General features: G+C 40.3%; 1 protein-coding gene across 1 annotated transcript; it reads right to left on the minus strand.

Annotated features, from left to right (window-relative positions):
* Positions 1-528: 528 nt before the first annotated feature.
* On the minus strand, positions 529-6,383 carry LOC128353162 (ribonuclease inhibitor-like). Its single transcript, XM_053313841.1, has 5 exons — positions 6,379-6,383; positions 5,664-5,834; positions 3,998-4,168; positions 3,064-3,237; positions 529-629 (listed from the first exon to the last, which is right to left on the minus strand). Exons 1-5 carry the CDS (start codon positions 6,381-6,383, stop codon positions 620-622), a joined length of 531 nt encoding a protein of 176 aa, XP_053169816.1. The 3' UTR covers positions 529-619.
* Positions 6,384-16,125: the final 9,742 nt, after the last annotated feature.

Raw genomic sequence — 16,125 nt, forward strand, 5'->3', positions numbered from 1 at the left:
CCATGAGGCTGAACCAAGAGAATTTCACCAGCTCAGTCACATGACCTGTTATCTTAATGAACATATAGGCTGCATTTATTTCTCTGGCTTTCTTTACACTTTGTAAATATCTTCTTATAATGAATGTTGGCTTCATAGTTTAGTTCCATAACCTTGGTAAGTTACCTGCCTGGTTACCTGTCTATACACATAATATACCAAATGACCACTGTTTAATATTTCCAGCTGAGACTGTGAGAAAACTACAACACGTCATCATTATTTCTACTCTGCTGCTCTGACTGTGGTAAAACAGCCACGTCTCACTCTCTCCCAGCAGTAATCCTTCTCCTGCTGAAAGTCACAGTCAATTCTCTTCTGCTTCATTCATTAGTTTTAGTCCTCGTTAACTCTCAGTGTGATTCTGAGACGCTTGATAAATATGAGCCCAGGATCACAGTCTGACTTATAACACCTGTTTTTATCTTCAGCTAAATCCAGAGATAACTGTTCAGTTTGGAGTCAGTTAAGTGATTTAAGTGAAGACGACAAAATCCAGATCCAGACTCCAGATGGATCATCAGGATCCAGCTGATCCTCTCTCAACACTCCTGGATGTTCACTCTCACTCTGACAGAGATCACTTCCATCTGATGAGAGAAGAAGAAAGAACAGAGGAGATAAATGAGTGTTTAGTGAGACTCACTTGATCAGCTGTCAGTCAGTGATGCAGCACATCCAGTATAAAGAGCAGCAGGGACTTCAGTCCTGTTCAGACCAGAAGTGGAACAGCTGTGCAGCATAGCTTGCTTCCTTTCAGCTCTCATGTTAACGTGTTGGAGTGAACACACTGAGCTCCAAGCTCACACACCTGCACACACTTTTACTATCAAGTGTGTTTCCTCTGCAGATTTCACTCAAGTACACAGAGGAAATAAAGTGCTGAGAGTCATGAACACATCATTACTGTAGAAACAGAGACATTCACTCATCAGTTTACTGATGGATTTACTGCTGATACATGTCAACTCTTATCAAAGTTTAAAGCTACAGAGTCTCTGTGGGATTTGAAGATGTTTCCTGCTGTTAAATCATCACATGACAATCAGTCAGAGCTCTCAGCTAAACAGCTGCTGTGATTCCAGAGGGGTATTGCACAAAAGTAGAATAAATAAATCCAGGATAACTGAGCAAGCGCAGCTTGATCTAGCCTGCCCGGCGCATCTTGGTTTAATTGGTTGCACGTTCGCCAAGCCAGGATGAAAAGGTGCGGCTATGTCAAGCCAAGTGTAGATAGCTGGGATAAGTGCGTGTTCACGGCATTCTCAAATAGACCCATGGCATCGATCACAGAATCACAGATTGGAAAATGGAAAGGTGTCGCACGTCATTCTTCACGGCCGCTGAACAACAGCTCCTGATGGAGTTTCATGATGAGGTTAAAGAAATGATAAGAAAAAAAGGCAACACAAGCACAAAGCACTGTAATCAAGGAAAGGGAGAAAGCCTGGCAGACAATCGCGGACCGGCTCAATACGTAAGTAGTGCAATTAATGGGCAATTAATGGGTTAAGTATAGCTCAGTGGGTAGAGCACCTGCCCCGTGTGTTGCGGCTACAGCCCTCGCTGCAGGCGACCCCGGTTCAAATCCCGCACCAAGCACTCCTATCCTGCATGTCATTCCCCCTCTCTGTCTCCAGTTTTCCTGTCTCTCTCTACTAACCTGTACATCAAAGACAAAAAGCCCAAAAATATACTTTAAAAAAAAAAGTACAATTAATACAACAGTGCTCCACTAGAACTGTCAAAATTACAATTAAAGGACTAAAGAAGTTACTGTCCAAGCCCACTAATCAACAGTTGTACACTTTGATTTAAATGTGGCAAGTAAAAGTGCATGCTACTCAGGAAATATAATGAAGTGCAAACAATTATTATAATTAGGTGTAGGGCAGGGGGAAGGCACATCTGCAGCTGCAGGATGCACTTCTGCAGATGAGGAGACGGCGTTGCTGGACTCCAGGCTTGAGGTATCATGTCTTGCTCATTTAGCCCATAATGGATATGATGTCAGTGATTTGGTGCTAATAGAAAATAACATGTGTAACAGGACCCAGATGCTGCTCAGCCTCAGAAGAAGTAAATCTACTGTACATTATACACAATAATGATACCACATGAATGACTATAAAATGACTGTTGCAATTAAACAGTCAACAGACTTTAATGAAACTACAATATAATTTATCTGTAGTATTTTAATGCAGGATAATTGAAATGATGCAACATATTTAGAAAGACCATGGAAATGCTGTAAAACCCATTAATTTGTCACACGATTGACAGAACTGCCAGATGAATCCCTGAGAATAATCTTAGCCTGGTTGTTAGCCTGGTCTGGAGCAGGCTAGCTGCAGAGAATAAATCACCATAGTAACTGGGCCAGGATAAATTTAACCTGCTTTCATGCAACCGACTTGAGGCTAAATTCAGCCAGGATACCTAACTTATCCCGGCTTAATCCCTTATCCTGGTTTCGTGCAATACCCCTCTGGACTTCAGCAGAGGTTCTGGTCTGTATAAAGACCACATGGTTACTAAACGTAATGATGCTTGTGTGAAATCAGAGCCAGTGATTTGCAGGCTGCAGTCAGACTGATCTTAGAGCTCTGACAAAGATGAACTGATCAATAGTTTAGTGTTGAAATGAGAGAACAAACACTTTGAGATCAGATTTGATGATGAGGATCACTGTCTCTATACATCTTGTAAGGCTGTCAGCTGTAATCCAGCTTTATTTCCTGCAGACATCAACACAACAACAACAGTCGTCTTCACATCGACTCAAACACATGATCACAACAAGCTTCTGGCTCATCTGATTGGCTGGCTGTTCTCTCTCTCTCTGTCTTTCTGTCCAATCCTGAAGCCTGTCACCATTCTCCTCTCACAGCTTCACTGAGGAAAGCAGCACTGAGAAGGTTGGAGCTTCACCAGGAAATACTGGATCTTTGCTTTGATACTGACTGTGTTTAATACTAAACTGCTGAAACCAGCACAGACTGACTCCAACTCTCTACTGACCTCAGATCCTCCAGTCTGCAGTCTGGACTCTGCTGAAGATCCATCAGCTGCTTCACGTCTGAATCCTTCAGGTTGTTTCCTCTCAGTTCCAGCTCTCTCAGATGGGAGGGGTTGTCCTTCAGAGCTGAGGCCAGATAATCACAGCTGATCTTTGACAAACTGCAGTCATACAATCTGAATAAAGAATAAATGATGAAGATTAAAATCCATTTATAATCCAATCAGATGTGTAGTAGTGTGTGTGTGTGTATGTGTGTGTGTGTGTGTGTGTGTGTGTGTGTTTGTGTGTGTGTATGTTTGTGTGTGTGTGAGTGTTTGTGTGTGTGAGTATGTTTGTGTGTGTGTGCGTGTGTTATAGTGTGTGTGTATGTGTGTATGCTTATGTGTGTGTGTTATAGTGTGTGTGTGTTATCGTGTGTGTATGTGTGAGTGTGTGTGTGTGAGTATGTGTTTGTGTGTGTGAGTATGTGTGTGTGTGTGTGTGTGTGTATGTGTGTGTGTGTGTGTGTGTGTGTGTGTGTATGTGTGTGTGTGAGTGTGTGTGTGTATGTGTGTGTTGTGAAGGATCAATATCAATGATCAGACATTATTCATTAAAACACATTAAAGAATATAATAAAGAAATATTTCTCCTTCATCAAGTAAACTGGATCAGTTTCAAACAGATATTAGTTGAGAGGATCTTCTGTATACAGATGTGACTCTTTACCAACAATTATAAACATTCATTGACTTTAACAACTAACAGTGGACACTTTCTAGACATTCTTTAACAATCAGTCATCTTTTATAACTACACACTAAACTTTGTACAGTAAAACATGAAAATATGGAAACAAATGAAGTTCATGATGTAAGTTATGTATGAACATAAATTAGGTTCAGTTGTTCAATATTAAGATCAACAATAGTAACAGACAGTCAGTGAACTCACTCCAGAGTCTCCAGTTTACAGTTTGGACTCTCCAGTCCAGCAGACAGAAGCTTCACTGATGAATCAGACAGGTTGTTGAAGCTCAGGTCCAGATCTGTCAGATGAGGGTTGGACTTCAGAGCTGAGGCCAAAACTTCACAGTGAGTCTCTGAGAGTCCACAGTCATAAAGTCTGTAATGACACAAATATTACATCATATGTTATCATGAAAGAGACACTTTATATTTACTTCATGCATTTGATGATCAAACAGTTTGATGCTCATTATTTTGATGAACATTTGTTCTTCACATCATCTTTTTATTAAATGTATTTTTCTGATGCATTTTATTCCTTAAATGTAAAAATGAAGCTCAGAGAAAGTTCAGACAGGAAGAGCATCTTTTTTACAAGCTCACATCTATAGTTTGATTTCTCATCCCTCAGTCATTCTGATCTTTCTCACAGCTCATCATTTCCTTTCTGTCATTTCTGGGGCATCAATTAAGACGTCAGCTGTTCACATCACCTGCTCACATCTAACCAATAGCACGCTGACACGCCTTCTTTGTCAGCCTATCATATTGCAGCAGTCTTTTTAAATGTTTCTCCCTCTCTGCTCAGTGCTTTCAGAGCTGCTGCATATCAGGATGATTCAGATTCAAGTAGTTGACTCTTGGGAGAAATGTCAAGTATCAGGCTTTGTCAACCAGCTCAGTCTGCTGTTGTACTCACTGCATGTTTATCAATTGTAGCCTGTTCATTGAAGCAGTGTTCAGTCAGCGTGACTGCTCTCTGCTGCTGTGGGAACATGTGTGTGCAAATATTAGTAGCCTAGTACTTGGATTTCTATCTAGATATTGTAGCTGCGTTGCTGTCTGCATCACTTTAACTTCCTCTCTTCAAGCAGCAATAGTTTTACCTAGCCTGTGTTCAAAAGTCAAGTCACACACAGATGAGATCAGCTGTCCTAATTAACGTTGATTCAGGTGCCTGGTTCAGTGAGCCGCAGTCTGTGTCCAGCCAAAGATCTTCTCTGAGAGAAGATGCTTCCTCACTCTGTTTTGTTTTGTGAGGAGTTTCTTCATCAAACAATGTTCATGAAACATGAAACTCTAAAGATTTCCAGTAAGATCTGTGAATGTCTGTCATCAGTTACAATTCAGGCAGGAGCTCTCGATTTTCTACACATTAGCAGATCTGCCACGGCAGAAGTGAAGCAAAAATCATGTGTAAAAAGATCGAGAGCTCCTGCCTGAGTTGTAACTGATGACAGACATTCACAGATCTTTGCAAACATTTGCAGATTTGTCTTCACTTGCAAATCTGAATACAGACATATGGATTTTTTTACACACAAACTGAGATACGCATTTGCAAATAGTATTGCTCCAATAGTAGCTCCATAGTTTTCTATCGTTTATTTACACATCATGTCTTCTTTTTATAAAGTCACTGAAACAAGCATCGAGCCTGTTTGACAATGTGAGGAGTAGAAAGTCCAGATATTTGTGTTCAAATGGAGGAAAATAAAATAAATCCTCTAGTAAAGTGCAGCAGAGAGGAAGAAGGGACCTGGAGGTTGGACTCGTTCACTACATACTGCAGCTTTAAGACATTTTGAATGTATTTTCTCAGGAGCATTACATGGTGATTAATCTACCAAAGCTACAGTCAGTGAACTCACCTCAGAGTCTTCAGTTTACAGTTTGGACTCTCCAGTCCAGCAGACAGATGCTTCATTGATGAATCAGACAGTTTGTTTCCACTCAGGTCCAGATGTGTCAGATGAGGGTTGGACTTCAGAGCTGAGGCCAAAACTTCACAGTGAGTCTCTGAGAGTCTACAGTGATGAAGTCTGTAATGACACAAATATTACAACATATGTTATCATGAAAGAGACACTTTATATTTACTTTATGCATTTGATGATCAAACAGTTTGATGCTCATTATTTTGATGAACATTTGTTCTTCACATCATCTTTTTATTAAATGTATTTTTTCTGATGCATTTTATTCCTTAAATGTAAAAATGAAGCTCAGAGAAAGTTTAGACAGGAAGAGCATCTTTTTTACAAGCTCACATCTATAGTTTGATTTCTCATCCCTCATTCATTCTGATCTTTCTCACAGCTCATCATTTCCTTTCTGTCATTTCTGGGGCATCAATTAAGACGTCAGCTGTTCACATCACCTGCTCACATCTAACCAATAGCACGCTGACACACCTTCTTTGTCAGCCTATCATATTGCAGCAGTCTTTTTAAATGTTTCTCCCTCTCTGCTCAGTGCTTTCAGAGCTGCTGCATATCAGGATGATTCAGATTCAAGTAGTTGACTCTTGGGAGAAATGTCAAGTATCAGGCTTTGTCAACCAGCTCAGTCTGCTGTTGTACTCACTGCATGTTTATCAATTGTAGCCTGTTCATTGAAGCAGTGTTCAGTCAGCGTGACTGCTCTCTGCTGCTGTGGGAACATGTGTGTGCAAATATTAGTAGCCTAGTACTTGGATTTCTATCTAGATATTGTAGCTGCGTTGCTGTCTGCATCACTTTAACTTCCTCTCTTCAAGCAGCAATAGTTTTACCTAGCCTTTGTTCAAAAGTCAAGATCAGATGAGATCAGCTGTCCTAATTAACGTTGATTCAGGTGCCTGGTTCAGTGAGCCGCAGTCTGTGTCCAGCCAAAGATCTTCTCTGAGAGAAGATGCTTCCTCACTCTGTTTTGTTTTGTGAGGAGTTTCTTCATCAAACAATGTTCATGAAACATGAAACTCTAAAGATTTCCAGTAAGATCTGTGAATGTCTGTCATCAGTTACAATTCAGGCAGGAGCTCTCGATTTTCTACACATTAGCAGATCTGCCACGGCAGAAGTGAAGCAAAAATCATGTGTAAAAAGATCGAGAGCTCCTGCCTGAGTTGTAACTGATGACAGACATTCACAGATCTTTACGTACGTTGTCAAATCTGAATACAGACATATGGATTTTTTTACACACAAACTGAGATACGCATTTGCAAATAGTATTGCTCCAATAGTAGCTCCATAGTTTTCTATCGTTTATTTACACACCATGTCTTCTTTTTATAAAGTCACTGAAACAAGCATCGAGCCTGTTTGACAATGTGAGGAGTAGAAAGTCCAGATATTTGTGTTCAAATGGAGGAAAATAAAATAAATCCTCTAGTAAAGTGCAGCAGAGAGGAAGAAGGGACCTGGAGGTTGGACTCGTTCACTACATACTGCAGCTTTAAGATATTTTGAATGTATTTTCTCAGGAGCATTACATGGTGATTAATCTACCAAAGCTACAGTCAGTGAACTCACCTCAGAGTCTTCAGTTTACAGTTTGGACTCTCCAGTCCAGCAGACAGATGCTTCATTGATGAATCAGACAGTTTGTTTTGACTCAGGTCCAGATGTATCAGATGAGGGTTGGACTTCAGAGCTGAGGCCAAAACTTCACAGTGAGTCTCTGAGAGTCCACAGTGATAAAGTCTGTAATGACACAAATATTACATCATATGTTATCATGAAAGAGACACTTTATATTTACTTCATGCATTTGATGATCAAACAGTTTGCTGCTCATTATTTTGATGAACATTTGTTCTTCACATCATCTTTTTATTAAATGTATTTTTCTGATGCATTTTATTCCTTAAATGTAAAAATGAAGCTCAGAGAAAGTTCAGACAGGAAGAGCATCTTTTTTACAAGCTCACATCTATAGTTTGATTTCTCATCCCTCAGTCATTCTGATCTTTCTCACAGCTCATCATTTCCTTTCTGTCATTTCTGGGGCATCAATTAAGACGTCAGCTGTTCACATCACCTGCTCACATCTAACCAATAGCACGCTGACACACCTTCTTTGTCAGCCTATCATATTGCAGCAGTCTTTTTAAATGTTTCTCCCTCTCTGCTCAGTGCTTTCAGAGCTGCTGCATATCAGGATGATTCAGATTCAAGTAGTTGACTCTTGGGAGAAATGTCAAGTATCAGGCTTTGTCAACCAGCTCAGTCTGCTGTTGTACTCACTGCATGTTTATCAATTGTAGCCTGTTCATTGAAGCAGTGTTCAGTCAGCGTGACTGCTCTCTGCTGCTGTGGGAACATGTGTGTGCAAATATTAGTAGCCTAGTACTTGGATTTCTATCTAGATATTGTAGCTGCGTTGCTGTCTGCATCACTTTAACTTCCTCTCTTCAAGCAGCAATAGTTTTACCTAGCCTGTGTTCAAAAGTCAAGTCACACACAGATGAGATCAGCTGTCCTAATTAACGTTGATTCAGGTGCCTGGTTCAGTGAGCCGCAGTCTGTGTCCAGCCAAAGATCTTCTCTGAGAGAAGATGCTTCCTCGCTCTGTTTTGTTTTGTGAGGAGTTTCTTCATCAAACAATGTTCATGAAACATGAAACTCTAAAGATTTCCACTAAGATCTGTGAATGTCTGTCATCAGTTACAACTCAGGCAGGAGATTTTCTACACATTTGCAGACCTGCCACGGCAGAAGTGAAGCAAAAATCATGTGTAAAAAGATCGAGAGCTCCTGCCTGAGTTGTAACTGATGACAGACATTCACAGATCTTTGCAAAGATTTGCAGATTTGTCTTCACTTGCAAATCTGAATACAGACATGGATTTTTTTTTACACAAACACAAACTGAGATACGCATTTGCAAATAGTATTGCTCCAATAGTAGCTCCATAGTTTTCTATAATTTATTTACACATCATGTCTTCTTTTTGTAAAGTCACTGAAACAAGTAACGAGTCTGTTTGACAATGTGAGGAGTAGAAAGTCCAGATATTTATGTTCAAATGGAGGAAAATAAAATAAATCCTCTAGTAAAGTGCAGCAGAGAGGAAGAAGGGACCTGGAGGTTGGACTCGTTCACTACATACTGCAGCTTTAAGACATTTTGAATGTATTTTCTCAGGAGCATTACATGGTGATTAATCTACCAAAGCTACAGTCAGTGAACTCACATCAGAGTCTTCAGTTTACAGTTTGGACTCTCCTGTACAGCAGACAGAAGCTTCTCTGATGAATCAGACAGGATGTTGTTGAGACTCAGGTGCAGCTCTGTCAGATGAGGGTTGGACTTCACAGCTGAGGTCACAACTTCACAGTCAGTGTCTGAGAGTCTAAAGTCAGTAAGTCTGTAATGACACAAATATTACAACATATTATCATGAAGTGGCTCAAGGTTCAGACTAACAAGGAGAGCACATGTTTGAATCTCAAAAACTAAAATAATGTATTAAAGTAAGTTATTAACAAACTAAATGTAAACTCCATGTGTAATGTGTAGAATCAGTAGTGTAGGGAAGTGCATGGATGAGGGGAAATGTGTGCTAGAGCGGGGGTCTTCAACGTTTTCCAGGCCAAGGACCCCCAAACTGATGGAGAGATGGAACAGGGACCCCCTACTTATATATATTGTATAAAATGGTGTTTTATATTAAACTGGTCCTGTAGTGCCATAAATGTACCTTGTTATTGTGCATTCAATACTAAGATATTCAAATAATACCAGACATCACAACCTGCAAAAAGTCATTTCAGGGAGGTCCGTTCCGGGGGGAGGGGGGGGGGGGGGTTCCTGTTACACTTGGTGTCGGTCTGGGGGGGTGGTGTGCGATCGGTGCTGGTCCAGGTGGCGGGGGGTGCGATTGGTCTAATAAGCGGCAACACAGAGCTATAACAACGCTTTGCTCTCACACGCGCTGCATTTATAGTCACACAAACACACACATGCACGCTCGCTCCAGATTCCGGGAGATTGGATCTCATTTGCGGGCGTCAGGGAGCCGCTATCAATATGCGGGAGACTCCCGGGAGAGTTGGGATGTCTGTAATATACAGGTTCATACATTCATGTTTTTATTTTAAACATGAGGAAGGTACGGCCTCGTGATTGGCACAGCAGCGATAGGGGCGGGTCCTCCTCGTTGGAGGGACAGGTGTTATGAATGAACCGGTGCCCAGCTGAAAGAGCTCCTGTGTGTCGCTGAATGTGTGCATTGCTGGGCTGCAGGGTTAGAAAATTTAGTTATAATAGTTATCATGGCTTTCAATGGGGACATTTTGACCCTATGGAGCTGAGAGGGAGGGGTTTTTAAATCTGACACTGCACAAAAAACAATAATGCATCAAAATCAGTGTTGTTGCTAATCATTGACATATCCAAGGCTGTAATAACCCCCCCTACAATATTAACTTTGCATTTAGTAGATAGGAAATAATTCAATTTTTTTTTACTTAAAAAAACTGGCTTTTATTTTATTATCAGGACTGATGTTGGTTAAACAATAATAATTGAAGTATTTTTTATTAATTTATAATATTTTTCATGGCAATACTTTTACGCTGATATTTTTGTCCCCTAGGAACTCAAAGGAACTTTTTTTAAGGAGGCATAAGGGTTAAATATTTAGACTTTCTTTTCTGAGAATCTGAAAAACTGATTCAGCACAAACACAATGAACAAACCAATGAGGTTGAATTATTACAACATGATGTCATCAGAAAGATGTTATCAGGGTATCAGCATTAAAATATAACACTGAGCTTTAATGTGTATCAGATCTCTTTAAACAGGCTGAATTCTGCCATTCTGCTCTTATATATTGATCAGACCTCTGTGCATTCCCTGCTACTACTCTTCTCTACACCAACAAGAGAGAAAACAGCTGAGAGTTTCTTTCTGTGAGCAACAGAATATCAGAAAGACTTCAGAACAACACCATGTAACACCACTTCCCTCTTTACAATAAAAAGATGAACTGATGAGAAATAAAAGGCTCCATTGCTCGGTTCAACACACTCAGGGGTTTAGTCTCTATGACCAGTAGTTTACGGAGGCTAATGTTGGTTAACGTTAGCTAACTTTACATATTGTTGTATAACTGACATTACTGAATCAGTCTGCTGATTGGCTGATCCTCCGTGCTCACTATGAAATGTCTCAGAAACCTTTCAGAAAAAATGATGATGAAAGCATTTCTCTCTGACTTCAGAAATCTTCTTTGGAAAATGAAACAGATCTTATTTTAAACTCTTAATCATAGTGTTAAAAACAGTGTGTGATTATATATGATTTACAGAAGCTGCTCATGTAATAATAACTTTACTGCATTCACTGATAACTGTAACATACTGATATATGTTGTGATAAAATGCTGCTGTAATAAAACCTCAACCACAACCTCTAAAGTCCTTCATGTGTTTCACCAGGTTTGAATGAATCCTCCAACACACAAAGGAAGAGTTTAACTCTAGAAATCTACCAAAGCTACAGTCAGTGAACTCACCTCAGAGTCTTCAGTTTACAGTTTGGACTCTCCTGTACAGCAGACAGCAGCTTCTCTGATGAAGCAGACAGGTTGTTGAGATTCAGGTGCAGCTCTGTCAGATGAGGGTTGGACTTCACAGCTGAGGCCAAAACTTCACAGTCAGTGTCTGAGAGTCTAACGGCAGTAAGTCTGTAATGACACAAATATTACAACATATTATCATGAAGTGGCTCAAGGTTCAGACTAACAAGGAGAGCACATGTTTGAATCTCAAAAACTAAAATAATGTATTAAAGTAAGTTATTAACAAACTAAATGTAAACTCCATGTGTAATGTGTAGAATCAGTAGTGTAGGGAAGTGCATGGATGAGGGGAAATGTGTGCTAGACAATAACAAACACATGAAGCAAAGAAAGAAAAGAGATGTTGCTGGTGGAAGAGAGAGGGAGACACTGAGCAGGCCAGCTTTGATAAGGTGATCCAGCCCAAAGCCCAGCTGATGCTTCAGCCTGATGACTCCATCATTATTATGATTATTATTATTGTTATTATTATTATTATGAGTTTGACTCTTATTATCTTGATTAACATTAGTTCTTCACATCAGTGGTTCAGATAATATGATGGACAAGTTCACATTGGCAGCTGTTCAAGTCATCATGCCCGTTAGCATCGCTGCTGGTAATGGAACTCTGTTTTTATGATACTCTGCTTATGATTGATATGTTTATTATTCTTAGTGTGCATTGGAAATAAAAGAAAACTGTCATGTTCATTATTTAGTTTCATCTCTTAGATTATGCACCTTGTTCTTTTTTTTCTTTTCATCTATTCAGCAGATTCAAACTAATCCTGAAAATTATATTATTTATATGAACTGATGAGAAATAAAAGGCTCCATTGCTCGGTTCAACACACTCAGGGGTTTAGTCTCTATGACTAGTAGTTTACGGAGGCTAATGTTGGTTAACGTTAGCTAACTTTACATATTGTTGTATAACTGACATTACTGAATCAGTCTGCTGATTGGCTGATCCTCCGTGCTCACTATGAAATGTCTCAGAAACCTTTCAGATAAAAATGATGATGAAAGCATTTCTCTCTGACTTCAGAAATCTTCTTTGGAAAATGAAACAGATCTTATATTAAACTCTTAATCATAGTGTTAAAAACAGTGTGTGATTATATATGATTTACAGAAGCTGCTCATGTAATAATAACTTTACTGCATTCACTGATAACTGTAAAATACTGATATATGTTGTGATAAAATGCTGCTGTAATAAAACCTCAACCACAACCTCTAAAGTCCTTCATGTGTTTCACCAGGTTTGAATGAATCCTCCAACACACAAAGGAAGAGAAAGAGAAGAAAACACTGTCAAATCCAATAATGACTAGAAATAAATAGAATAACTGTTCATTAACTTAACAGCTATAAACAAGTAGAGCACTATTTTAACTATAATAAAACATTTATATTATTTATATTTGAAGAACTAAACTACTAATCTACACTGATTTATAATGTTAATCACATCTGGACTTACTGAGCCTTTCTGCAGTTCCTCACAGCTGGGATCAGTCTCCGTCGTCCTTCCTCTGATGTGTTGTACTTCTTCAGGTCCAACTCATCCAGAACCTCCTCTGACATCTGCAGCATGTAGGCCAGAGCTGAGCAGTCAAACACAGAGAGTTCCTTCTCTGATCTGTTCTCTGACTTCAGGAACTGTTGGATCTCCTGATGTACTGAGCGGTCGTTCATCTCCATCAGACAGTGGAAGATGTTGATGCTTCTGTCAGGAGAGATATTACCACTGTTCATCTCCTTCAGGTTGTTGATGACTCTCTGGATGGTTTCTGGACTGTTGTCTGTCTGACCCAGCAGGCCTCCTAAGAGACTCTGGTTGGACTCCAGAGAGAGGCCATGAAGGAAGCGGACAAACAGGTCCAGGTGGCCATTTTCACTGCTGAGAGATTTCTCCATGGCTCCCTTCAGGAAGACATCCAGAGATGAGAACCTGTGTTTTTCTCCCAGGAAGTCCTTCAGTACCTCTGTCTTCCTGCTGGTGTAACAGTGGTACATGTAGACTGCAGCCAGAAACTCCTGAACGCTCAGATGAACAAAGCTGTAGACTCGTTTCTGGAAGATCACACTCTCTCTTTTGAAGATCTCTGTACAAACTCCTGATAACACCGAGACCTCTGTGACATCAAGACCACACTGCTCCAGGTCTTCTTGGTAGAACATGATGTTTCCTTTCTCCAGTTGTTCAAACGCCAGCCTCCCCAGCTTCAGAAGAAGGTTCCTGTCAGCCTCCGTCAGCTCCTGTGGACTCGTCTCATGTCCCTCATCATACTTGTTCTTCTTCCTCTTTGTCTGAACCAACAGGAAGTGTGAGTACATGTCAGTCAGGGTCTTGGGCAGCTCTCCTCTCTGGTCTGTAGTCAACATGTGGTCCAGAACTATAGCAGTGATCCAGCAGAAGACTGGGATGTGACACATGATGTGGAGGCTCCTGGATGTCTTGATGTGTGAGATGATTGTGCTGGACTGCTCTTCATCACTGAATCTCCTCCTGAAGTACTCCTCCTTCTGGGCGTCAGTGAAGCCTCGTACTTCTGTTACCCTGTCCACACATGGAGGAGGGATCTGATTGGCTGCTGCAGGTCGGGTAGTTATCCAGATGAGAGCCCGGGGAAGCAGCTTCCCCTGGATGAGGTTTGTCAGCAGCGTGCTGACTGATGACTTCTGTGTGACATCAGACACGACCTCACTGTTGTTGAAATCCAGTGAAAGTCTGCTTTCATCCAGGCCGTCAAAGATGAACAGAACTTTACAGCCAGCGAGCTTCTCTGCTGTGAGCTTCTGTAATGTTGGATAGAAAACATGGATCAGCATGAGCAGACTGTACTGCTCATCTTTGATCAAGTTCAGCGACTTGAACGAGAACAGCATCAGCAGACTGATCTCTTGGTTGTTGGAGCGCTGTGCCCAGTCCAGAGTGAACTTCAGCACTGAGAAGGTTTTTCCAACGCCAGCGACGCCGTTCATCAGAACCACTCTGACTCTGTGTAAGACTTCACAGATGTCCTGATCCTTGGTTGGAGCGTCATGGAGGATCTTCATCTTGGAAGCTGTTTCAAGCTGCCACACCTCATATTGGGTATGAACCTCTTCAGTTACCTGTTGGTCAGGTAAGACTTTAAAGATGTCCTGACACTTGATTGGAGCGTCATGGAGGATCTTCTTCTTGGAAGCTGCTTCAAGCTGCCTCACCTCATGTTGGGTATTAACCTCTTCACTCTGTCCCTCTGTGATGTGGACCTCAGTGAAGATGCTGATGAGGAAGGTTTTAGTTCCTGCTTCATCAGTTCCTTGAGTCACACATTCACATGTGCTGCTCAGACTAATCTGATGTTCATCTAAAACCTCCTGCAGACCACTTTCTGCTGAAAGAGAAGAAAAAAGGTAGAATGAAACAGAAATCAGTGTGACTGTTAATGTTCAGTAGGATAGAGGAGGTAGATTCCTGTTTTCAGAGATGATGACATCAGCAGACAGATCTTCAGTCTTACTTTGTACAGTGCTGGTCTGACTGTCTGTCTGCAGCCCAGCTCTGGTTCTGGATCTTTTCCCACACTGGGGACAGGAGGAGTCTCCTGATGAAGCAGACTGGTCCCAGTATGAGGTGATGCACTGTCTGCAGAACCAGTGTCCACAGCTGGTAGAGACTGGATCCTTCAGGACGTCCTGACACAAAGAACAGCAGGACAGCTGCTCCTCCACAGAAACAGCCCTCCTCTTCCTCTCTCTGTGGACATGAACACATTCTTTATGTCACATGACATTAGTGGAGGCCAACCGACAGCTCACAAGCTGCATGCAGCTCTTTCCCCACATAAACAGTCCAGACTGTCAGTATTTACACACTTACACACTTTCTGTTCTTCAAACTCTGAGATTCAACACATTCAACTTGAAATAAAATAATATTTACTACAATCACAAGAGTTCAAAAATAACTAAACAACAATGTATTAGCAGAAGAAGAAGACTACAAGATGGCAAACTTGGATGTGAACAATGCTGGATTTCAAATACTGAGTTTTATATTTTATTTTGTATTCTATGTTCTTTATGTATCAGTTGCATATTTTTAAAGTACATTTACTTTTCCACACAAGTACAGTGAAGAATTTTAAACACGTAAAATGTGTACATGTGTTGTGTCTTTATAGAGTTCATCATGTAAAGATGTTCTGGATGAAAACCATAAACACCATTATTCATCACACTAACAGCTTCTTACTGTAGAGTTCACAGTTGATCTCAGCAGTGTGGAACAGCTGTTTATAGTGTTTGTGTGTTTGATGGCTGCTGTGTGACGACTGAAACACTACGTTTGATTCACATGAACATTATCTGGTTTTTAGTGAACAGTTTAATTCTGATGAGTGTGAAGTTATATATTTGTCTTTACAGTTTTAGGAAATGGAGAATCATTAAAGGAATGTGTCTTATAGAAATCTATAAAAAGTGTAAACATTGATTGAAGCAGCTAATAAATAATTCAGAGCAGCAATCAAGCATCAAACTCTCTTTAAACTAAATTAAACTATAAATGAAGAAATAATGCAGTAAAAACTCAAACAATAAAGAAATCAGTGACTGAACTAAAAAACACAACAACATAATTATAGAAGAATATTGTTGTAATGTAGATTATTAAATAAGATTAAAACCTGAATCATCTTCAGGTCAGTTTAAATAGAAACAGTCTCTTACTTTGTGTCTGAGGGTCCAGGTTCATTACTGAAGACTGGAGGAAGACGAGCTGCA

The sequence above is a fragment of the Scomber japonicus genome, chromosome 23, assembly GCF_027409825.1.
Source record: "Scomber japonicus isolate fScoJap1 chromosome 23, fScoJap1.pri, whole genome shotgun sequence".
Taxonomy (NCBI): domain Eukaryota; kingdom Metazoa; phylum Chordata; class Actinopteri; order Scombriformes; family Scombridae; genus Scomber; species Scomber japonicus.